General features: G+C 55.1%; 3 protein-coding genes across 4 annotated transcripts; all 3 read right to left on the reverse strand.

Annotated features, from left to right (window-relative positions):
• Positions 1-2,100: 2,100 nt before the first annotated feature.
• LOC310888862 (adenosine 5'-monophosphoramidase HINT1-like) lies at positions 2,101-5,662 on the reverse strand. The gene is made up of 4 exons (XM_083852479.1): positions 5,470-5,662; positions 3,927-4,032; positions 3,016-3,223; positions 2,101-2,804 (listed from the first exon to the last, which is right to left on the reverse strand). Exons 1-4 carry the CDS (start codon positions 5,610-5,612, stop codon positions 2,758-2,760), a joined length of 504 nt encoding a protein of 167 aa, XP_083708605.1. The 5' UTR covers positions 5,613-5,662; the 3' UTR covers positions 2,101-2,757.
• Positions 5,663-10,519: 4,857 nt separating this feature from the next.
• On the reverse strand, positions 10,520-14,049 carry LOC310888877 (adenosine 5'-monophosphoramidase HINT1-like). 2 transcript variants are annotated; one of them, XM_083852498.1, is made up of 4 exons: positions 13,864-14,037; positions 12,345-12,450; positions 11,434-11,641; positions 10,520-11,223 (listed from the first exon to the last, which is right to left on the reverse strand). In XM_083852498.1, the coding sequence occupies exons 1-4, from the start codon at positions 14,004-14,006 to the stop codon at positions 11,177-11,179; spliced, it is 504 nt and encodes a 167-aa protein (XP_083708624.1). In that variant the 5' UTR covers positions 14,007-14,037; the 3' UTR covers positions 10,520-11,176. The 2 variants fall into 2 exon arrangements, 1 of the variants encoding a protein (XP_083708624.1); XR_014576231.1 differs by lacking the exons at positions 11,434-11,641; positions 12,345-12,450 and having other exon boundaries at positions 13,864-14,049.
• A 4,874-nt stretch (positions 14,050-18,923) lies between these two features.
• Positions 18,924-22,490, reverse strand: LOC310888867 (adenosine 5'-monophosphoramidase HINT1-like). Its single transcript, XM_083852488.1, has 4 exons — positions 22,301-22,490; positions 20,754-20,859; positions 19,843-20,050; positions 18,924-19,627 (listed from the first exon to the last, which is right to left on the reverse strand). Exons 1-4 carry the CDS (start codon positions 22,441-22,443, stop codon positions 19,581-19,583), a joined length of 504 nt encoding a protein of 167 aa, XP_083708614.1. The 5' UTR covers positions 22,444-22,490; the 3' UTR covers positions 18,924-19,580.
• Between the last annotated feature and the right edge of the window lie 407 nt (positions 22,491-22,897).

Genomic DNA, 22,897 nt, shown 5'->3' on the forward strand with positions numbered 1-22,897 from the left:
ACGTCCTGCTAGCAAAGCTGAGAAAGCGTGGGATAGACGAGTGGACGGTAAGGTGGGTTGAGACCTGGCTGACCGGCCGAGCTCAGAGGGTGGTGATCGGCGGCGCAGAGTCCGGCTGCAGCCCTGTGACTAGCGGTGTTCCCCAGGGGTCGGTGCTGGGTCCGGTCTTGTTCAACATCTTCATCGCCGACCTTGACGAGGGAATAGTGTCCAGCCTCAGCAAGTACGCCGATGATACAAAGCTGGGAGGAGTGGCCGACACGCCAGAAGGCTGTGCTGCCATTCAGCGAGACCTGGGCGGGCTGGAGAGCTGGGCAGGAAGAAGCCAAATGAAGTTTAACAAGAGCAAGCGTAGAGTCCTGCACCTGGGAAGGAACAACCGCGTGTATCAGTACAGGCTGGGGGATGACCTGCTGGAGAGGAGCGCTGCGGAGAAGGACCCGGGGGTCCTGGTGGACGACAGGTTGACCATGAGCCAGCGGCGTGCCCTGGTGGCCAAGAAGGCCAACGGGATCCTGGCGTGCGTTAAAAGGAGCGTGGCCAGCAGGTCAAGGGAGGTGATCCTCCCCCTCTACTCTGCCCTGGGCAGGCCTCGCCTGGAGTACCGTGTCCGGTTCCGGGCTCCCCAGTACAAAAAGAGAGACAGGGATCTCCTGGAAAGAGTCCAGCGGAGGGCAACAAAGATGATACGGGGCCTGGAGCATCTCCCCTATGAGCAAAGACTGAGAGACCTGGGCCTGTTCAGCCTTGAGAAGAGAAGACTGAGAGGGGATCTTATCAATGATTACAAATATCTTAAGTGTGGGAGACAGTGGGACTTGGCCACCCTCTTTTCAGTGGTTTGTGGGGATAGGACAAGGGGCAACGGCCAAAAACTGGAGCACAGGAAGTTCCGCACCAACACGCGAAAGAACTTCTTCACGGTGAGGGTGACGGAGCGCTGGAACAGGCTGCCCGGGGAGGTTGTGGAGTCTCCTTCTCCGGAGATATTCAAGGCCCGTCTGGACGCCTACCTGGGCAGCCTGCTCTAGGGAACCTGCTCTGGCAGGGGGGTTGGACCCGACGATCTCTTGAGGTCCCTTCCAACCCCTACGAATCTGTATATACAGGAGTAAAAATACACGTGTTGATAGCGATAGGACAAGGGGGAATGGTTTTAAACTAAGACAGGGGAGATTTAGCTTAGATATTAGGAGAAAGTTTTTCACTCAGAGGGTGGTGAGGCACTGGAACGGGTTGCCCAGAGAGGTTCTGGATGCCCCATCCCTGGAGGCATTCAAGGCCAGGCTGGACGCGGCTCTGGGCAGCCTGCTCTAGTGGTTGGCAACGCTGCCCAGAGCAGGGGGGTTGAAACTAGATGATCTTTAAGGTGCTTTTCAACCCAGGCCATTCTATGGTTCTATGATATGCTCTTTGAAAGCGTACAGGCTAAAGGAAGGGTCAAATTGGTGCCTCGGGGGCAAATTTCTTCGCCTTCTACGGTTGTCTAACAGTGCCTATTAAGCAAAGAGATTACCAATCGTCTTCCTCCTCTACTTTCTCAGGAATTAAACACCTTTTGTGAAAGACTACAAGCGCTGATAGCATTAGCTAGACCGACTGGGGAACAGTTGAACACGTAAATACTTACTCAAGGTCCATTTGCACAGGTTTCTTTGAGCAGTTCCATGGGCTCTTCTACGTCAACAAAACAGACCAATGAAAGAGACCAAGGACAAATACAGAAACAGAACAGTTGATCAAGTGCCAATTTAAGAAGCTTTCCCTGAAAGGGCAACAGCATCTCCACCTCCACCCACCCCTCCCTTCCCCTCCCCTCCCCTCCCCTCCCCTCCCCCCCCCCCCCCCCAAGTAGTTGACTTCCACAACTATTTTCATCTGACCCCGCAAACGGCAAATTCTATATTACTTCGAGTAGAACAAGGGCTGTTTCTTGTTTCGGTTTGGTTTTTATCATTCAGCTTCTTCAAAAGACTTTAGTCATTCACAGCTGCAATCGTTAACCCCGCAAACAGATCCAGTAACAAAGATCATTCCTCCTGCTAAGGAATCGAGTTTCTTTGTGAGGAACGGAGTCACAAAAATCATTTCATTAGCAAGTTTCAAACACTAAAAATATTTAATAGCATTTTAACGCTCCCACGCTCCAGTAAGCCTTGAACGTAACCGCAATTAAACAAGGAGCACAGCAAAGCCAGAGGTCTAACAAAGCACGAGAGGTGATCGCATTTAAACGCCTTATGGTGCCTTTAGCTAATCCTTCTTCTAGTTCCTGAACAACGGACTTCGTTTAGGAAAAAAAAAGACTCTAAAAATACATACAAAAAAATAAAGGGAACGGCAGCCGAGTCTTGAACGTTCAGAAGCCGACTCAAGCATCCCAGAGCCTTCTACGCTTTGAAAAGCGTCTGTGGGAGAAATTACTTCTCGAAGTTGCGAAACCCACGACTGAAAAGAAAGCGGTAGCAAAACTCCTACGGTAGTCAAGAACAGGCTGACAAGCACCTGTCAGAAATCACACCGGGTAGAGTTTATTCTGCCTCCTCGGGACAGGGGCAGACAACAGACGATGCCTGGAAGCTTTCTTCCAACCTTATTCTTCTCTGGTTCTACATCTGCCAGTCCTCGATGCGGCTGTTTCGCAATAAAAGCACGCCCTTTTATTTGGGAGCAGGGGGAAGATAGCAAGGCCTCAAACACACAGCACATCCTAGATCGTCTTAGGGAGATGGAGACCCACAGGACCGCCGAGCGCTTCTATCTTCGCGTTTCAAATGACTGGGCAAACCACCATCTACACGACACTGTCAACAGACCGAAACATTCTTTTAACTTGCAGAACTATTTCCATCGGCAAGACACACAAGACAGAGGTCATATCCCCATGCTCCATCTTTATTGTGCAAGTGCTGCTCAAAGCTCTTTATTACCCTCCATAGACAGCCGTCCAGGAAAAAAAAAAAAAAAATCATACGTCAACAGGGGCTAGATTGACGGGCAACATATGAAACCTACTCGGCGGCGACCCGTACGCGTGCAGTGACGCCTGCGGTGCAAAAACCTTAGCCAGGAGGCCGGCCCAACTGACCGCCACCCAGAATACGTAGATGTACACGACAGCCCGAAGGGCCCGAGGGTGGGCATTCACAGCCATCCGGAATCCATTGGTCAGGTCCAGGTTAGCAGCACACTTCTTGCCAACAACCATTACACGCCCAAGAAGCTGGAAAAAGGAAATAACGTTACCTAACATAACGTGCCACGACGCACAGAACGAACGCGAGCGGAGAACCATCCACAGAACACGGTTAGCTAATCCTTCACGATTCAACCGCTGCTCTTTGAATTACCCTCTAGACGGGAACAGACTACAAAACAGTCACAGAAGCTAAATTTGTCTCGGGGGTTAAAGCCCCCGTCATAGCTTCGGGCAACGTAAGCCGCTCTGGCGGAAAATAAAAGCTTCACGGTGCCTTTTCTTTTGCGTGGCCTCACAAAGCCTTGGAACTTGACTTGCATAGCTAACAGCGAAACAAACACCCAGCGCCGCTCAACCAGCTTTCCCTTTCCTCGCCTCTGACCTGCCCAAACCCCAAGCCCTCTTCTGCATAGTCAAAGTACCACCGCCGCTGTCTGGAAACCGTGAAAACGGGCATCAGACCGTACTTCGGAACAACACTGCTTTTTGCACTACAAGCGCGTAGCCGGAGACCAGCATCGCTTTATATCGCCGCTCTTAGTCAAAAAGCTCAACTCCATTACAAGCTAGAGGCAAAAGACTACAGCATCGGAAAACCCAAAATAGCCTACTGTGCGCCCCTCCGCAACATCCAGAGGAAAAGAGGGGACGGGAAAGAGTCTAGGAAGTTACAAACTAGTTACAGGTACAGCCAGCCTAGCGAAAAGAAAGCTCCCACAGTACTCACGGGTCCGCCAGAATCTTCTGCTTCACATAACCGGACAACTGCCTTCTCAGGAAGGACTAGGAAAAAACACTGGAGCCTGAGGCGAACTATCACGGAACGCAAGGCGCTGGAGGAAGAGTAAACAGTTACAACGCAGTCAGCTTCAGAGAAAGGCAACAGCTTAAGCAAATCACTATGCCCCACCGAACTCGTCCTACCGAAGCAGATTATCAGGTACCCCAAACGCGCACGACAAAACAGCGATTCTTCTTAAGCGATCTTTGAATAGGCAAAGTTCTCTACCTTCTACACGCAAAACACACAAGCGGCAAACAATTGCTAACTGTCCTTCAGTTATGTCCAAATATTGCCTCGGCCAGAGGTAGGAAGGCATCTTCAAAGAACCCGGAGTAATCCGGCTGAGGCTGTATAAACTCTCCGTCCTCGATAACGCCACGTACTCAGGGGAAAGAACATTCCAAGTTAGCCCGTTACGGCCGGCTCTACGTCAGACACCTCCAGACCGAGGCCAAGGTATCACCTGCGAAACACGAATACCACCGATCTGTAGGAAACCATCGACTCGCAACTAATTGCGAGGGAACTCCCCAAATCACCAGCAGACCGAAACTGCATACGGCACCAGAAGCAGGATCCAGCACGCAAGGTGACGGGGGCAACGAGACAGCCGAGTACTTCAGATTAGCGACTTCCGGCAGTTTTATTTATTTTAGATGCGACTGAAACAGCGCCGATAAGACTCGATTCCACAGATGCTTTGCACTTCTTACTCACCATCGCCTTTCACTGCGCGACAATCGAGAATTACGAGCCTTCCTCACACTTCTCCCCCCTATAACATCGCTCAACTGTGAAACAGGCCTTCGGTACAGCGAGCTAAGCAAATTCAAGACCATTCGCTATAGCCAACTACACTCCAAAAGCAGTTCTAAGTTCCCCCCCCGCCTCAAGTGAGGACCAGCAGCCTGCGGGATTGACTGGCTTCTAGATGTTTAAGAAAGCTAGGAAAAGCTGCAATTCTTCCCTTTCACAAGCCACTTTGGAGAGAGCGTGCGCTCGCGTGCGCGGTGGGGGTGGTGCCATAACCAAAGCCTAGCACGGCCGAGCCGGGGCGTCTCTAGAACGCTGTCACGAGGCGCATCAAGACCTGCGTTTCTGCTACGCAGAAATGACTGATTACGGTCACTACTGCGATGCTCGCTGCCTATACGCAGGCAGTCCGAACCCCCAAGGAGACCGACTGCGCCGGCGACCCAGTACGCGCCGTGGCACCCCGGGGGCAGGCGGGACGCGCACCGAAGAAGCGCGGGGTTTTAGAGGCGCTGCAGTAGAGAGCGCCACGAGCCGGAGAGACCCCGACCGACCGACCGACCGTCCGTCCGTCCGTCCGTCCGTCCCTCCCTGCCTCCCTCCCTCCCGCAGCAAGGCCACCACCCGCCCTGCCGCACTCCCGGGACCCGCGACGGGCCCTCGTTTCAGAGGGCCTGCGAGCGGCCGAGGGAAGGAAGGAAAGAGAAGACTCGCACGACGACGCCGCGGCTACCTCCTCGCCCACGACCGCTCATCCTCACGGAGAACGTTGGCGGGGACCTCCTTGCCCTTGCAGGCGACCTCTCCGAAAGCGGCTGCAGCGGCAGCGCCGCCGCCGGGCCAGGCGGCCTGCGCCCTAACGATCCCGTCGGCCATGACGGCGCCCGCTCGGTACAACGCCCCCTCCCTTCCCGCACTCGGCCCGGCCCTCCGCGGCGCTCATTGGGCCGACAGATCGCCGCCGACCGCTCCCGCGCCTCGATTGGCTGCCTCGCCTGCCCTCTTCCCTTGTCCCCGCCCTCTCGGCGGCTCCGCTCCCGTCGACCCGGTGCTTATCGGCGCTCAGGGAGGTCGCGTGCCCTCGGGGCGCGGAGGGATCCGACCGGGAGGGAGGAAGTGGGCGCCCGAAAACGGGCTGGGCGGCTCCGCGGAGGGAAGCCGGGCCCTGCACGGCTGGGAAACGAGCTCCACAGAACGGTTGCTCCGATCATAGAATCATAGCATGGCTTGGCTTGGCAGGGACCTTACTTAAAGATCACCTAATTCCAACCCCCCCGCCCTGGGCAGGGACACCTTCCACTAGACCACGTTGCTCAAAGCCCCATCCAACCTGGCCTTAAACACTTCCAGGGACGGGGCATCCGCCACTTCTCCTGGCAACCCGTTCCAGTGCCTCACCCCCCTCTCAGGAAAGAATCTCTTCCAACTATCCAGTCTAAGTCTACCCTCTTTGAGTTTAAAACCATTACTCCTTGCCCTATCGCTCCTCTCCCTGACAAAGAGTCCCTCCCCAGCTTTCCTGTAGGGCCCCCCCTTTGGGTACTGGAAGGCCCCTCCAAGGTCTCCCCGGAGCCTTCTCTTCTCTCTCCAGGCTGAACCACCCCAACTCCCTCAGCCTGCCTTCCTGGGAGAGGTGCCCCAGCCCCCTGGTCATCTTCGTGGCCCTCCTCTGGACGCGTTCTAGTACGTCCCCGTCCTTCTTGTGCTGGGGGCCCCAGAGCTGAACACAGTACTTACTCTAGGTGGGGCCTCACAAGAGCACAGCAGCAGAGAGGGAGAATCACCTCCCTCGACTTGCCGGCCGCCCTCCTTTTGATGCGGCCCAGGATACGGGTGGCTTTCCGGGCTGCAAGCGTCCATTGCATTGCCGGCTCCGGTTGACGAGCTTCTCATCAACCAACGCCCCCAGGCCCTTCTCCTCAGAGCTGCTCTCCATCCATCCTCCGCCCAGCCTGGATTCGTGCTTAGGATTGCCCCGGACCAAATGCGGGACCTCGCGCTCGTAGCCCCAACTATTATTTATGACCCTATCAGCTCCACCCCAAACACGCTGGTGGCTTTTGGGCGCTGCTCCCCGCAGGCAGATCCCCGCTTTTGCCAGGGCAGGCCTTACCTTTTCAGAAGTTGCTCCACAACCTTCCCTGAGAGCCCCACTTCAACTGCTGGTGTTTCTAAGGGGGAAAGCTGCACCTCCCGCGCACGGGGTGGCGGGGAGGAATACAAAGCCTGTGCTCAGCCCTGGCACATCACAACTGGGTTTGTGCTCAGCTGGGGAGGAGGCTTCTGGAAAAATAGGCAGTGCCCCCCAAGGCTGCCCAAGCGTGGTCCGCGGTGCCCTGCAGCAGCCCCAGGGAGAGCGGAGCTCAAACTGGCCCGACACGGCGGCAGGGACGTGGCCGTCCCCACACGCGCGGTTCCTGCCTGAGTAGGCCACAGCGCTTCTGCCTCTCTGACAGGCTTGGAGGGTAACGACATCAGAATACGCTCGCTTTAGTTTGAGGTTCCAGGCGCTACTGCCATCGGGATGGCACACGGGGACGGGGCTGGGGCTGGGGCTGGGGGCAGGCAACCACAGGCAGCTTTAACATCTCAGTCCTCCCCGTCGGCCATCTCCCAGCTACCACGCGGGCCACTCAGTGCGACCAGACACCAATTCACCCAAGGCAACAAAAATATTTACAGAGCTACACCTCTCCTCGTAACTGTTTGTTGTTTACGGCTGAAACCACTCCTGGGATAGGATATGCCACCTGGACTGAGCAAAGCCTTTGATACGGTCCCTCACCACATTCTTCTCTCTAAATTGGAGAGGTATGGATTTGAAGGATGGACTGCTGGGCGGATAAAGAATTGGTTGGCTGGTCGCAGCCAAAGGGTTGTGGTCAACGGCTCTATGTCTGGGTGGAGGCCGGTCACAAGCGGTGTCCCTCAGGGGTCGGCCTCGGGACCGGTGCTCTTCAACATCTTTAGCAATGACACAGACGACGGAATCGAGCAAGTTTGCAGATGACACCAAGCTGAGCGGTGCAGTCGATACAACAGAGGGAAGGGATGCCGTCCGGAGGGACCTGGACAGGCCGGAGAAGTGGGCCCATGAGAACCTAATGAGGTTCAACAAGGCCAAGTGCAAGGCGTTGACCTTGGGCTGGGGCAATCCCAGGTATTTCTATAGACTGGGAGAAGAAGAACTTGAGAGCAGCCCTGCGGAGAAGGACTTGGGGGTCCTGATGGACGAGAAGCTGGACACGAGCCAGCAGCGCGCGCTTGCAGCCCGGAAGGCCAACTGTGTCCTGGGCCGCATTAACAAAGGGGTGGCCAGCAGGGAGAGGGAGGTGATTATCCCCCTCTACCCTGCTCTTGGGAGACCCCACCTGGAATACTGCGTGCAGGCCTGGGGCCCCCAGCACAAGAAGGATGTGGAGCTCTTGGAAAGGTCAGTCTCCCCTCCGTCCCTGGACAGGTGTTGGAACAGCTGGAAAGGTGTTGGAACAGCTTGTTCTGGATGCCATCTCCAAGCCATTGGAAGAGAAGGAGGTTATGAGGAGTAGTCAGCATGGATTCACCAAGGGGAAATCGTGCTCGACCGACCTCGTTGCCTTCTATGATGGCATCACCAGCTGCGTTGATGGAGGGAGAGCAGTGGATGTCATCTACCTTGACTTTAGCAAGGCTTCCGATACTGTCTCCCACGACGTCCTGCTAGCAAAGCTGAGAAAGCGTGGGATAGACGAGTGGACGGTAAGGTGGGTTGAGACCTGGCTGACCGGCCGAGCTCAGAGGGTGGTGATCGGCGGCGCAGAGTCCGCCTGCAGCCCTGTGACTAGCGGTGTTCCCCAGGGGTCGGTGCTGGGTCCGGTCTTGTTCAACATCTTCATCGCCGACCTTGACGAGGGAATAGTGTCCAGCCTCAGCAAGTACGCCGATGATACAAAGCTGGGAGGAGTGGCCGACACGCCAGAAGGCTGTGCTGCCATTCAGCGAGACCTGGGCGGGCTGGAGAGCTGGGCAGGAAGAAGCCAAATGAAGTTTAACAAGAGCAAGCGTAGAGTCCTGCACCTGGGAAGGAACAACCGCGTGTATCAGTACAGGCTGGGGGATGACCTGCTGGAGAGGAGCGCTGCGGAGAAGGACCCGGGGGTCCTGGTGGACGACAGGTTGACCATGAGCCAGCGGCGTGCCCTGGTGGCCAAGAAGGCCACGGGATCCTGGCGTGCGTTAAAAGGAGCGTGGCCAGCAGGTCAAGGGAGGTGATCCTCCCCCTCTACTCTGCCCTGGGCAGGCCTCGCCTGGAGTACCGTGTCCGGTTCTGGGCTCCCCAGTACAAAAAAGACAGGGATCTCTTGGAAAGAGTCCAGCGGAGGGCAACAAAGATGATACGGGGCCTGGAGCATCTCCCCTATGAGCAAAGACTGAGAGACCTGGGCCTGTTCAGCCTTGAGAAGAGAAGACTGAGAGGGGATCTTATCAATGATTACAAATATCTTAAGTGTGGGAGACAGTGGGACTTGGCCACCCTCTTTTCAGTGGTTTGTGGGGATAGGACAAGGGGCAACGGCCAAAAACTGGAGCACAGGAAGTTCCGCACCAACACGCGAAAGAACTTCTTCACGGTGAGGGTGACGGAGCGCTGGAACAGGCTGCCCGGGGAGGTTGTGGAGTCTCCTTCTCCGGAGATATTCAAGGCCCGTCTGGACGCCTACCTGGGCAGCCTGCTCTAGGGAACCTGCTCTGGCAGGGGGGTTGGACCCGACGATCTCTTGAGGTCCCTTCCAACCCCTACGAATCTGTATATACAGGAGTAAAAATACACGTGTTGATAGCGATAGGACAAGGGGGAATGGTTTTAAACTAAGACAGGGGAGATTTAGCTTAGATATTAGGAGAAAGTTTTTCACTCAGAGGGCGGTGAGGCACTGGAACGGGTTGCCCAGAGAGGTTCTGGATGCCCCATCCCTGGAGGCATTCAAGGCCAGGCTGGACGCGGCTCTGGGCAGCCTGCTCTAGTGGTTGGCAACGCTGCCCAGAGCAGGGGGGTTGAAACTAGATGATCTTTAAGGTGCTTTTCAACCCAGGCCATTCTATGGTTCTATGATATGCTCTTTGAAAGCGTACAGGCTAAAGGAAGGGTCAAATTGGTGCCTCGGGGGCAAATTTCTTCGCCTTCTACGGTTGTCTAACAGTGCCTATTAAGCAAAGAGATTACCAATCGTCTTCCTCCTCTACTTTCTCAGGAATTAAACACCTTTTGTGAAAGACTACAAGCGCTGATAGCATTAGCTAGACCGACTGGGGAACAGTTGAACACGTAAATACTTACTCAAGGTCCATTTGCACAGGTTTCTTTGAGCAGTTCCATGGGCTCTTCTACGTCAACAAAACAGACCAATGAAAGAGACCAAGGACAAATACAGAAACAGAACAGTTGATCAAGTGCCAATTTAAGAAGCTTTCCCTGAAAGGGCAACAGCATCTCCACCTCCACCCACCCCTCCCCTCCCCTCCCTTCCCTTCCCCTCCCCCCCCCCCCCCCCCAAGTAGTTGACTTCCACAACTATTTTCATCTGACCCCGCAAACGGCAAATTCTATATTACTTCGAGTAGAACAAGGGCTGTTTCTTGTTTCGGTTTGGTTTTTATCATTCAGCTTCTTCAAAAGACTTTAGTCATTCACAGCTGCAATCGTTAACCCCGCAAACAGATCCAGTAACAAAGATCATTCCTCCTGCTAAGGAATCGAGTTTCTTTGTGAGGAACGGAGTCACAAAAATCATTTCATTAGCAAGTTTCAAACACTAAAAATATTTAATAGCATTTTAACGCTCCCACGCTCCAGTAAGCCTTGAACGTAACCGCAATTAAACAAGGAGCACAGCAAAGCCAGAGGTCTAACAAAGCACGAGAGGTGATCGCATTTAAACGCCTTATGGTGCCTTTAGCTAATCCTTCTTCTAGTTCCTGAACAACGGACTTCGTTTAGGAAAAAAAAAGACTCTAAAAATACATACAAAAAAATAAAGGGAACGGCAGCCGAGTCTTGAACGTTCAGAAGCCGACTCAAGCATCCCAGAGCCTTCTACGCTTTGAAAAGCGTCTGTGGGAGAAATTACTTCTCGAAGTTGCGAAACCCACGACTGAAAAGAAAGCGGTAGCAAAACTCCTACGGTAGTCAAGAACAGGCTGACAAGCACCTGTCAGAAATCACACCGGGTAGAGTTTATTCTGCCTCCTCGGGACAGGGGCAGACAACAGACGATGCCTGGAAGCTTTCTTCCAACCTTATTCTTCTCTGGTTCTACATCTGCCAGTCCTCGATGCGGCTGTTTCGCAATAAAAGCACGCCCTTTTATTTGGGAGCAGGGGGAAGATAGCAAGGCCTCAAACACACAGCACATCCTAGATCGTCTTAGGGAGATGGAGACCCACAGGACCGCCGAGCGCTTCTATCTTCGCGTTTCAAATGACTGGGCAAACCACCATCTACACGACACTGTCAACAGACCGAAACATTCTTTTAACTTGCAGAACTATTTCCATCGGCAAGACACACAAGACAGAGGTCATATCCCCATGCTCCATCTTTATTGTGCAAGTGCTGCTCAAAGCTCTTTATTACCCTCCATAGACAGCCGTCCAGGAAAAAAAAAAAAAAATCATACGTCAACAGGGGCTAGATTGACGGGCAACATATGAAACCTACTCGGCGGCGACCCGTACGCGTGCAGTGACGCCTGCGGTGCAAAAACCTTAGCCAGGAGGCCGGCCCAACTGACCGCCACCCAGAATACGTAGATGTACACGACAGCCTGAAGGGCCCGAGGGTGGGCATTCACAGCCATCCGGAATCCATTGGTCAGGTCCAGGTTAGCAGCACACTTCTTGCCAACAACCATTACACGCCCAAGAAGCTGGAAAAAGGAAATAGCGTTACCTAACATAACGTGCCACGACGCACAGAACGAACGCGAGCGGAGAACCATCCACAGAACACGGTTAGCTAATCCTTCACGATTCAACCGCTGCTCTTTGAATTACCCTCTAGACGGGAACAGACTACAAAACAGTCACAGAAGCTAAATTTGTCTCGGGGGTTAAAGCCCCCGTCATAGCTTCGGGCAACGTAAGCCGCTCTGGCGGAAAATAAAAGCTTCACGGTGCCTTTTCTTTTGCGTGGCCTCACAAAGCCTTGGAACTTGACTTGCATAGCTAACAGCGAAACAAACACCCAGCGCCGCTCAACCAGCTTTCCCTTTCCTCGCCTCTGACCTGCCCAAACCCCAAGCCCTCTTCTGCATAGTCAAAGTACCACCGCCGCTGTCTGGAAACCGTGAAAACGGGCATCAGACCGTACTTCGGAACAACACTGCTTTTTGCACTACAAGCGCGTAGCCGGAGACCAGCATCGCTTTATATCGCCGCTCTTAGTCAAAAAGCTCAACTCCATTACAAGCTAGAGGCAAAAGGCTACAGCATCGGAAAACCCAAAATAGCCTACTGTGCGCCCCTCCGCAACATCCAGAGGAAAAGAGGGGACGGGAAAGAGTCTAGGAAGTTACAAACTAGTTACAGGTACAGCCAGCCTAGCGAAAAGAAAGCTCCCACAGTACTCACGGGTCCGCCAGAATCTTCTGCTTCACATAACCGGACAACTGCCTTCTCAGGAAGGACTAGGAAAAAACACTGGAGCCTGAGGCGAACTATCACGGAACGCAAGGCGCTGGAGGAAGAGTAAACAGTTACAACGCAGTCAGCTTCAGAGAAAGGCAACAGCTTAAGCAAATCACTATGCCCCACCGAACTCGTCCTACCGAAGCAGATTATCAGGTACCCCAAACGCGCACGACAAAACAGCGATTCTTCTTAAGCGATCTTTGAATAGGCAAAGTTCTCTACCTTCTACACGCAAAACACACAAGCGGCAAACAATTGCTAACTGTCCTTCAGTTATGTCCAAATATTGCCTCGGCCAGAGGTAGGAAGGCATCTTCAAAGAACCCGGAGTAATCCGGCTGAGGCTGTATAAACTCTCCGTCCTCGATAACGCCACGTACTCAGGGGAAAGAGCATTCCAAGTTAGCCCGTTACGGCCGGCTCTACGTCAGACACCTCCAGACCGAGGCCAAGGTATCACCTGCGAAACACGAATACCACCGATCTGTAGGAAACCATCGACTCGCAACTAATTGCGAGGGAACTCCCCAAATCACCAGCAGACCGAAACTGCATACGGCACCAGAAGCAGGATCCAGCACGCAAGGTGACGGGGGCAACGAGACAGCCGAGTACTTCAGATTAGCGACTTCCGGCAGTTTTATTTATTTTAGATGCGACTGAAACAGCGCCGATAAGACTCGATTCCACAGATGCTTTGCACTTCTTACCATCGCCTTTCACTGCGCGACAATCGAGAATTACGAGCCTTCCTCACACTTCTCCCCCCTATAACATCGCTCAACTGTGAAACAGGCCTTCGGTACAGCGAGCTAAGCAAATTCAAGACCATTCGCTATAGCCAACTACACTCCAAAAGCAGTTCTAAGTTCCCCCCCCGCCTCAAGTGAGGACCAGCAGCCTGCGGGATTGACTGGCTTCTAGATGTTTAAGAAAGCTAGGAAAAGCTGCAATTCTTCCCTTTCACAAGCCACTTTGGAGAGAGCGTGCGCTCGCGTGCGCGGTGGGGGTGGTGCCATAACCAAAGCCTAGCACGGCCGAGCCGGGGCGTCTCTAGAACGCTGTCACGAGGCGCATCAAGACCTGCGTTTCTGCTACGCAGAAATGACTGATTACGGTCACTACTGCGATGCTCGCTGCCTATACGCAGGCAGTCCGAACCCCCAAGGAGACCGACTGCGCCGGCGACCCAGTACGCGCCGTGGCACCCCGGGGGCAGGCGGGACGCGCACCGAAGAAGCGCGGGGTTTTAGAGGCGCTGCAGTAGAGAGCGCCACGAGCCGGAGAGACCCCGACCGACCGACCGACCGTCCGTCCGTCCGTCCCTCCCTCCCGCAGCAAGGCCACCACCCGCCCTGCCGCACTCCCGGGACCCGCGACGGGCCCTCGTTTCAGAGGGCCTGCGAGCGGCCGAGGGAAGGAAGGAAAGAGAAGACTCGCACGACGACGCCGCGGCTACCTCCTCGCCCACGACCGCTCATCCTCACGGAGAACGTTGGCGGGGACCTCCTTGCCCTTGCAGGCGACCTCTCCGAAAGCGGCTGCAGCGGCAGCGCCGCCGCCGGGCCAGGCGGCCTGCGCCCTAACGATCCCGTCGGCCATGACGGCGCCCGCTCGGTACAACGCCCCCTCCCTTCCCGCACTCGGCCCGGCCCTCCGCGGCGCTCATTGGGCCGACAGATCGCCGCCGACCGCTCCCGCGCCTCGATTGGCTGCCTCGCCTGCCCTCTTCCCTTGTCCCCGCCCTCTCGGCGGCTCCGCTCCCGTCGACCCGGTGCTTATCGGCGCTCAGGGAGGTCGCGTGCCCTCGGGGCGCGGAGGGATCCGACCGGGAGGGAGGAAGTGGGCGCCCGAAAACGGGCTGGGCGGCTCCGCGGAGGGAAGCCGGGCCCTGCACGGCTGGGAAACGAGCTCCACAGAACGGTTGCTCCGATCATAGAATCATAGCATGGCTTGGCTTGGCAGGGACCTTACTTAAAGATCACCTAATTCCAACCCCCCCGCCCTGGGCAGGGACACCTTCCACTAGACCACGTTGCTCAAAGCCCCATCCAACCTGGCCTTAAACACTTCCAGGGACGGGGCATCCGCCACTTCTCCTGGCAACCCGTTCCAGTGCCTCACCCCCCTCTCAGGAAAGAATCTCTTCCAACTATCCAGTCTAAGTCTACCCTCTTTGAGTTTAAAACCATTACTCCTTGCCCTATCGCTCCTCTCCCTGACAAAGAGTCCCTCCCCAGCTTTCCTGTAGGGCCCCCCCTTTGGGTACTGGAAGGCCCCTCCAAGGTCTCCCCGGAGCCTTCTCTTCTCTCTCCAGGCTGAACCACCCCAACTCCCTCAGCCTGCCTTCCTGGGAGAGGTGCCCCAGCCCCCTGGTCATCTTCGTGGCCCTCCTCTGGACGCGTTCTAGTACGTCCCCGTCCTTCTTGTGCTGGGGGCCCCAGAGCTGAACACAGTACTTACTCTAGGTGGGGCCTCACAAGAGCACAGCAGCAGAGAGGGAGAATCACCTCCCTCGACTTGCCGGCCGCCCTCCTTTTGATGCGGCCCAGGATACGGGTGGCTTTCCGGGCTGCAAGCGTCCATTGCATTGCCGGCTCCGGTTGACGAGCTTCTCATCAACCAACGCCCCCAGGCCCTTCTCCTCAGAGCTGCTCTCCATCCATTCTCCGCCCAGCCTGGATTCGTGCTTAGGATTGCCCCGGACCAAATGCGGGACCTCGCGCTCGTAGCCCCAACTATTATTTATGACCCTATCAGCTCCACCCCAAACACGCTGGTGGCTTTTGGGCGCTGCTCCCCGCAGGCAGATCCCCGCTTTTGCCAGGGCAGGCCTTACCTTTTCAGAAGTTGCTCCACAACCTTCCCTGAGAGCCCCACTTCAACTGCTGGTGTTTCTAAGGGGGAAAGCTGCACCTCCCGCGCACGGGGTGGCGGGGAGGAATACAAAGCCTGTGCTCAGCCCTGGCACATCACAACTGGGTTTGTGCTCAGCTGGGGAGGAGGCTTCTGGAAAAATAGGCAGTGCCCCCCAAGGCTGCCCAAGCGTGGTCCGCGGTGCCCTGCAGCAGCCCCAGGGAGAGCGGAGCTCAAACTGGCCCGACACGGCGGCAGGGACGTGGCCGTCCCCACACGCGCGGTTCCTGCCTGAGTAGGCCACAGCGCTTCTGCCTCTCTGACAGGCTTGGAGGGTAACGACATCAGAATACGCTCGCTTTAGTTTGAGGTTCCAGGCGCTACTGCCATCGGGATGGCACACGGGGACGGGGCTGGGGCTGGGGCTGGGGGCAGGCAACCACAGGCAGCTTTAACATCTCAGTCCTCCCCGTCGGCCATCTCCCAGCTACCACGCGGGCCACTCAGTGCGACCAGACACCAATTCACCCAAGGCAACAAAAATATTTACAGAGCTACACCTCTCCTCGTAACTGTTTGTTGTTTACGGCTGAAACCACTCCTGGGATAGGATATGCCACCTGGACTGAGCAAAGCCTTTGATACGGTCCCTCACCACATTCTTCTCTCTAAATTGGAGAGGTATGGATTTGAAGGATGGACTGCTGGGCGGATAAAGAATTGGTTGGCTGGTCGCAGCCAAAGGGTTGTGGTCAACGGCTCTATGTCTGGGTGGAGGCCGGTCACAAGCGGTGTCCCTCAGGGGTCGGCCTCGGGACCGGTGCTCTTCAACATCTTTAGCAATGACACAGACGACGGAATCGAGCAAGTTTGCAGATGACACCAAGCTGAGCGGTGCAGTCGATACAACAGAGGGAAGGGATGCCGTCCGGAGGGACCTGGACAGGCCGGAGAAGTGGGCCCATGAGAACCTAATGAGGTTCAACAAGGCCAAGTGCAAGGCGTTGACCTTGGGCTGGGGCAATCCCAGGTATTTCTATAGACTGGGAGAAGAAGAACTTGAGAGCAGCCCTGCGGAGAAGGACTTGGGGGTCCTGATGGACGAGAAGCTGGACACGAGCCAGCAGCGCGCGCTTGCAGCCCGGAAGGCCAACTGTGTCCTGGGCCGCATTAACAAAGGGGTGGCCAGCAGGGAGAGGGAGGTGATTATCCCCCTCTACCCTGCTCTTGGGAGACCCCACCTGGAATACTGCGTGCAGGCCTGGGGCCCCCAGCACAAGAAGGATGTGGAGCTCTTGGAAAGGTCAGTCTCACCTCCGTCCCTGGACAGGTGTTGGAACAGCTGGAAAGGTGTTGGAACAGCTTGTTCTGGATGCCATCTCCAAGCCATTGGAAGAGAAGGAGGTTATGAGGAGTAGTCAGCATGGATTCACCAAGGGGAAATCGTGCTCGACCGACCTCGTTGCCTTCTATGATGGCATCACCAGCTGCGTTGATGGAGGGAGAGCAGTGGATGTCATCTACCTTGACTTTAGCAAGGCTTCCGATACTGTCTCCCACGACGTCCTGCTAGCAAAGCTGAGAAAGCGTGGGATAGACGAGTGGACGGTAAGGTGGGTTGAGACCTGGCTGACCGGCCGAGCTCAGAGGGTGGTGATCGGCGGCGCAGAGTCCGGCTGCAGCCCTGTGACTAGCGGTGTTCCCCAGGGGTCGGTGCTGGGTCCGGTCTTGTTCAACATCTTCATCGCCGACCTTGACGAGGGAATAGTGTCCAGCCTCAGCAAGTACGCCGATGATACAAAGCTGGGAGGAGTGGCCGACACGCCAGAAGGCTGTGCTGCCATTCAGCGAGACCTGGGCGGGCTGGAGAGCTGGGCAGGAAGAAGCCAAATGAAGTTTAACAAGAGCAAGCGTAGAGTCCTGCACCTGGGAAGGAACAACCGCGTGTATCAGTACAGGCTGGGGGATGACCTGCTGGAGAGGAGCGCTGCGGAGAAGGACCCGGGGGTCCTGGTGGACGACAGGTTGACCATGAGCCAGCGGCGTGCCCTGGTGGCCAAGAAGGCCAACGGGATCCTGGCGTGCGTTAAAAGGAGCGTGGCCAGCAGGTCAAGGGAGGTGATCCTCCCCCTCTACTCTGCCCTGGGCAGGCCTCGCCTGGAGTACCGTGTCCGGTTCCGGGCTCCCCAGTACAAAGAGAGACAGGGATCTCCTGGAAAGAGTCCAGCGGAGGGCAACAAAGATGATACGGGGCCTGGAGCATCTCCCCTATGAGCAAAGACTGAGAGACCTGGGCCTGTTCAGCCTTGAGAAGAGAAGACTGAGAGGGGATCTTATCAATGATTACAAATATCTTAAGTGTGGGAGACAGTGGGACTTGGCCACCCTCTTTTCAGTGGTTTGTGGGGATAGGACAAGGGGCAACGGCCAAAAACTGGAGCACAGGAAGTTCCGCACCAACATGCGAAAGAACTTCTTCACGGTGAGGGTGACGGAGCGCTGGAACAGGCTGCCCGGGGAGGTTGTGGAGTCTCCTTCTCCGGAGATATTCAAGGCCCGTCTGGACGCCTACCTGGGCAGCCTGCTCTAGGGAACCTGCTCTGGCAGGGGGGTTGGACCCGACGATCTCTTGAGGTCCCTTCCAACCCCTACGAATCTGTATATACAGGAGTAAAAATACACGTGTTGATAGCGATAGGACAAGGGGGAATGGTTTTAAACTAAGACAGGGGAGATTTAGCTTAGATATTAGGAGAAAGTTTTTCACTCAGAGGGCGGTGAGGCACTGGAACGGGTTGCCCAGAGAGGTTCTGGATGCCCCATCCCTGGAGGCATTCAAGGCCAGGCTGGACGCGGCTCTGGGCAGCCTGCTCTAGTGGTTGGCAACGCTGCCCAGAGCAGGGGGGTTGAAACTAGATGATCTTTAAGGTGCTTTTCAACCCAGGCCATTCTATGGTTCTATGATATGCTCTTTGAAAGCGTACAGGCTAAAGGAAGGGTCAAATTGGTGCCTCGGGGGCAAATTTCTTCGCCTTCTACGGTTGTCTAACAGTGCCTATTAAGCAAAGAGATTACCAATCGTCTTCCTCCTCTACTTTCTCAGGAATTAAACACCTTTTGTGAAAGACTACAAGCGCTGATAGCATTAGCTAGACGGACTGGGGAACAGTTGAACACGTAAATACTTACTCAAGGTCCATTTGCACAGGTTTCTTTGAGCAGTTCCATGGGCTCTTCTACGTCAACAAAACAGACCAATGAAAGAGACCAAGGACAAATACAGAAACAGAACAGTTGATCAAGTGCCAATTTAAGAAGCTTTCCCTGAAAGGGCAACAGCATCTCCACCTCCACCCACCCCTCCCCTCCCCTCCCCTCCCCTCCCTTCCCCTCCCCTCCCCCCCCCCCCCCCAAGTAGTTGACTTCCACAACTATTTTCATCTGACCCCGCAAACGGCAAATTCTATATTACTTCGAGTAGAACAAGGGCTGTTTCTTGTTTCGGTTTGGTTTTTATCATTCAGCTTCTTCAAAAGACTTTAGTCATTCACAGCTGCAATCGTTAACCCCGCAAACAGATCCAGTAACAAAGATCATTCCTCCTGCTAAGGAATCGAGTTTCTTTGTGAGGAACGGAGTCACAAAAATCATTTCATTAGCAAGTTTCAAACACTAAAAATATTTAATAGCATTTTAACGCTCCCACGCTCCAGTAAGCCTTGAACGTAACCGCAATTAAACAAGGAGCACAGCAAAGCCAGAGGTCTAACAAAGCACGAGAGGTGATCGCATTTAAACGCCTTATGGTGCCTTTAGCTAATCCTTCTTCTAGTTCCTGAACAACGGACTTCGTTTAGGAAAAAAAAAGACTCTAAAAATACATACAAAAAAATAAAGGGAACGGCAGCCGAGTCTTGAACGTTCAGAAGCCGACTCAAGCATCCCAGAGCCTTCTACGCTTTGAAAAGCGTCTGTGGGAGAAATTACTTCTCGAAGTTGCGAAACCCACGACTGAAAAGAAAGCGGTAGCAAAACTCCTACGGTAGTCAAGAACAGGCTGACAAGCACCTGTCAGAAATCACACCGGGTAGAGTTTATTCTGCCTCCTCGGGACAGGGGCAGACAACAGACGATGCCTGGAAGCTTTCTTCCAACCTTATTCTTCTCTGGTTCTACATCTGCCAGTCCTCGATGCGGCTGTTTCGCAATAAAAGCACGCCCTTTTATTTGGGAGCAGGGGGAAGATAGCAAGGCCTCAAACACACAGCACATCCTAGATCGTCTTAGGGAGATGGAGACCCACAGGACCGCCGAGCGCTTCTATCTTCGCGTTTCAAATGACTGGGCAAACCACCATCTACACGACACTGTCAACAGACCGAAACATTCTTTTAACTTGCAGAACTATTTCCATCGGCAAGACACACAAGACAGAGGTCATATCCCCATGCTCCATCTTTATTGTGCAAGTGCTGCTCAAAGCTCTTTATTACCCTCCATAGACAGCCGTCCAGGAAAAAAAAAAAAAAAAAAAATCATACGTCAACAGGGGCTAGATTGACGGGCAACATATGAAACCTACTCGGCGGCGACCCGTACGCGTGCAGTGACGCCTGCGGTGCAAAAACCTTAGCCAGGAGGCCGGCCCAACTGACCGCCACCCAGAATACGTAGATGTACACGACAGCCCGAAGGGCCCGAGGGTGGGCATTCACAGCCATCCGGAATCCATTGGTCAGGTCCAGGTTAGCAGCACACTTCTTGCCAACAACCATTACACGCCCAAGAAGCTGGAAAAAGGAAATAACGTTACCTAACATAACGTGCCACGACGCACAGAACGAACGCGAGCGGAGAACCATCCACAGAACACGGTTAGCTAATCCTTCACGATTCAACCGCTGCTCTTTGAATTACCCTCTAGACAGGAACAGAGTACAAAACAGTCACAGAAGCTAAATTTGTCTCGGGGGTTAAAGCCCCCGTCATAGCTTCGGGCAACGTAAGCCGCTCTGGCGGAAAATAAAAGCTTCACGGTGCCTTTTCTTTTGCGTGGCCTCACAAAGCCTTGGAACTTGACTTGCATAGCTAACAGCGAAACAAACACCCAGCGCCGCTCAACCAGCTTTCCCTTTCCTCGCCTCTGACCTGCCCAAACCCCAAGCCCTCTTCTGCATAGTCAAAGTACCACCGCCGCTGTCTGGAAACCGTGAAAACGGGCATCAGACCGTACTTCGGAACAACACTGCTTTTTGCACTACAAGCGCGTAGCCGGAGACCAGCATCGCTTTATATCGCCGCTCTTAGTCAAAAAGCTCAACTCCATTACAAGCTAGAGGCAAAAGACTACAGCATCGGAAAACCCAAAATAGCCTACTGTGCGCCCCTCCGCAACACCCAGAGGAAAAGAGGGGACGGGAAAGAGTCTAGGAAGTTACAAACTAGTTACAGGTACAGCCAGCCTAGCGAAAAGAAAGCTCCCACAGTACTCACGGGTCCGCCAGAATCTTCTGCTTCACATAACCGGACAACTGCCTTCTCAGGAAGGACTAGGAAAAAACACTGGAGCCTGAGGCGAACTATCACGGAACGCAAGGCGCTGGAGGAAGAGTAAACAGTTACAACGCAGTCAGCTTCAGAGAAAGGCAACAGCTTAAGCAAATCACTATGCCCCACCGAACTCGTCCTACCGAAGCAGATTATCAGGTACCCCAAACGCGCACGACAAAACAGCGATTCTTCTTAAGCGATCTTTGAATAGGCAAAGTTCTCTACCTTCTACACGCAAAACACACAAGCGGCAAACAATTGCTAACTGTCCTTCAGTTATGTCCAAATATTGCCTCGGCCAGAGGTAGGAAGGCATCTTCAAAGAACCCGGAGTAATCCGGCTGAGGCTGTATAAACTCTCCGTCCTCGATAACGCCATGTACTCAGGGGAAAGAACATTCCAAGTTAGCCCGTTACGGCCGGCTCTACGTCAGACACCTCCAGACCGAGGCCAAGGTATCACCTGCGAAACACGAATACCACCGATCTGTAGGAAACCATCGACTCGCAACTAATTGCGAGGGAACTCCCCAAATCACCAGCAGACCGAAACTGCATACGGCACCAGAAGCAGGATCCAGCACGCAAGGTGACGGGGGCAACGAGACAGCCGAGTACTTCAGATTAGCGACTTCCGGCAGTTTTATTTATTTTAGATGCGACTGAAACAGCGCCGATAAGACTCGATTCCACAGATGCTTTGCACTTCTTACTCACCATCGCCTTTCACTGCGCGACAATCGAGAATTACGAGCCTTCCTCACACTTCTCCCCCCTATAACATCGCTCAACTGTGAAACAGGCCTTCGGTACAGCGAGCTAAGCAAATTCAAGACCATTCGCTATAGCCAACTACACTCCAAAAGCAGTTCTAAGTTCCCCCCCCGCCTCAAGTGAGGACCAGCAGCCTGCGGGATTGACTGGCTTCTAGATGTTTAAGAAAGCTAGGAAAAGCTGCAATTCTTCCCTTTCACAAGCCACTTTGGAGAGAGCGTGCGCTCGCGTGCGCGGTGGGGGTGGTGCCATAACCAAAGCCTAGCACGGCCGAGCCGGGGCGTCTCTAGAACGCTGTCACGAGGCGCATCAAGACCTGCGTTTCTGCTACGCAGAAATGACTGATTACGGTCACTACTGCGATGCTCGCTGCCTATACGCAGGCAGTCCGAACCCCCAAGGAGACCGACTGCGCCGGCGACCCAGTACGCGCCGTGGCACCCCGGGGGCAGGCGGGACGCGCACCGAAGAAGCGCGGGGTTTTAGAGGCGCTGCAGTAGAGAGCGCCACGAGCCGGAGAGACCCCGACCGACCGACCGACCGACCGACCGTCCGTCCGTCCGTCCCTCCCTGCCTCCCTCCCTCCCTCCCGCAGCAAGGCCACCACCCGCCCTGCCGCACTCCCGGGACCCGCGACGGGCCCTCGTTTCAGAGGGCCTGCGAGCGGCCGAGGGAAGGAAGGAAAGAGAAGACTCGCACGACGACGCCGCGGCTACCTCCTCGCCCACGACCGCTCATCCTCACGGAGAACGTTGGCGGGGACCTCCTTGCCCTTGCAGGCGACCTCTCCGAAAGCGGCTGCAGCGGCAGCGCCGCCGCCGGGCCAGGCGGCCTGCGCCCTAACGATCCCGTCGGCCATGACGGCGCCCGCTCGGTACAACGCCCCCTCCCTTCCCGCACTCGGCCCGGCCCTCCGCGGCGCTCATTGGGCCGACAGATCGCCGCCGACCGCTCCCGCGCCTCGATTGGCTGCCTCGCCTGCCCTCTTCCCTTGTCCCCGCCCTCTCGGCGGCTCCGCTCCCGTCGACCCGGTGCTTATCGGCGCTCAGGGAGGTCGCGTGCCCTCGGGGCGCGGAGGGATCCGACCGGGAGGGAGGAAGTGGGCGCCCGAAAACGGGCTGGGCGGCTCCGCGGAGGGAAGCCGGGCCCTGCACGGCTGGGAAACGAGCTCCACAGAACGGTTGCTCCGATCATAGAATCATAGCATGGCTTGGCTTGGCAGGGACCTTACTTAAAGATCACCTAATTCCAACCCCCCCGCCCTGGGCAGGGACACCTTCCACTAGACCACGTTGCTCAAAGCCCCATCCAAC

The sequence above is a fragment of the Anser anser genome, assembly GCF_964211835.1.
Source record: "Anser anser genome assembly, contig: SUPER_W_unloc_2, whole genome shotgun sequence".
NCBI classification, from domain to species: Eukaryota; Metazoa; Chordata; class Aves; order Anseriformes; family Anatidae; genus Anser; species Anser anser.

Bases quoted from the DNA above. Each gene is read 5' to 3' on its own strand.
- LOC310888862 (XM_083852479.1), bottom strand. From the start codon at position 5,612: ATGGCCGACGGGATCGTTAGGGCGCAGGCCGCCTGGCCCGGCGGCGGC. The intron at 4,033-5,469 runs GTAGCCGCGGCG...CTCTTCCTCCAG, and splicing joins GAGCGGTCGTGGGCGAGGAG to CGCCTTGCGTTCCGTGATAG. The intron at 2,805-3,015 runs GTAGGTTTCATA...GTCTGTTGACAG, and splicing joins CGCGTACGGGTCGCCGCCGA to TGTCGTGTAGATGGTGGTTT.
- LOC310888877 (XM_083852498.1), bottom strand. From the start codon at position 14,006: ATGGCCGACGGGATCGTTAGGGCGCAGGCCGCCTGGCCCGGCGGCGGC. The intron at 12,451-13,863 runs GTAGCCGCGGCG...CTCTTCCTCCAG, and splicing joins GAGCGGTCGTGGGCGAGGAG to CGCCTTGCGTTCCGTGATAG. The intron at 11,642-12,344 runs GTGAGTACTGTG...TCCTTTTTCCAG, and splicing joins CAGAAGATTCTGGCGGACCC to CTTCTTGGGCGTGTAATGGT.
- LOC310888867 (XM_083852488.1), bottom strand. From the start codon at position 22,443: ATGGCCGACGGGATCGTTAGGGCGCAGGCCGCCTGGCCCGGCGGCGGC. The intron at 20,051-20,753 runs GTGAGTACTGTG...TCCTTTTTCCAG, and splicing joins CAGAAGATTCTGGCGGACCC to CTTCTTGGGCGTGTAATGGT. The intron at 19,628-19,842 runs GTAGGTTTCATA...GTCTGTTGACAG, and splicing joins CGCGTACGGGTCGCCGCCGA to TGTCGTGTAGATGGTGGTTT.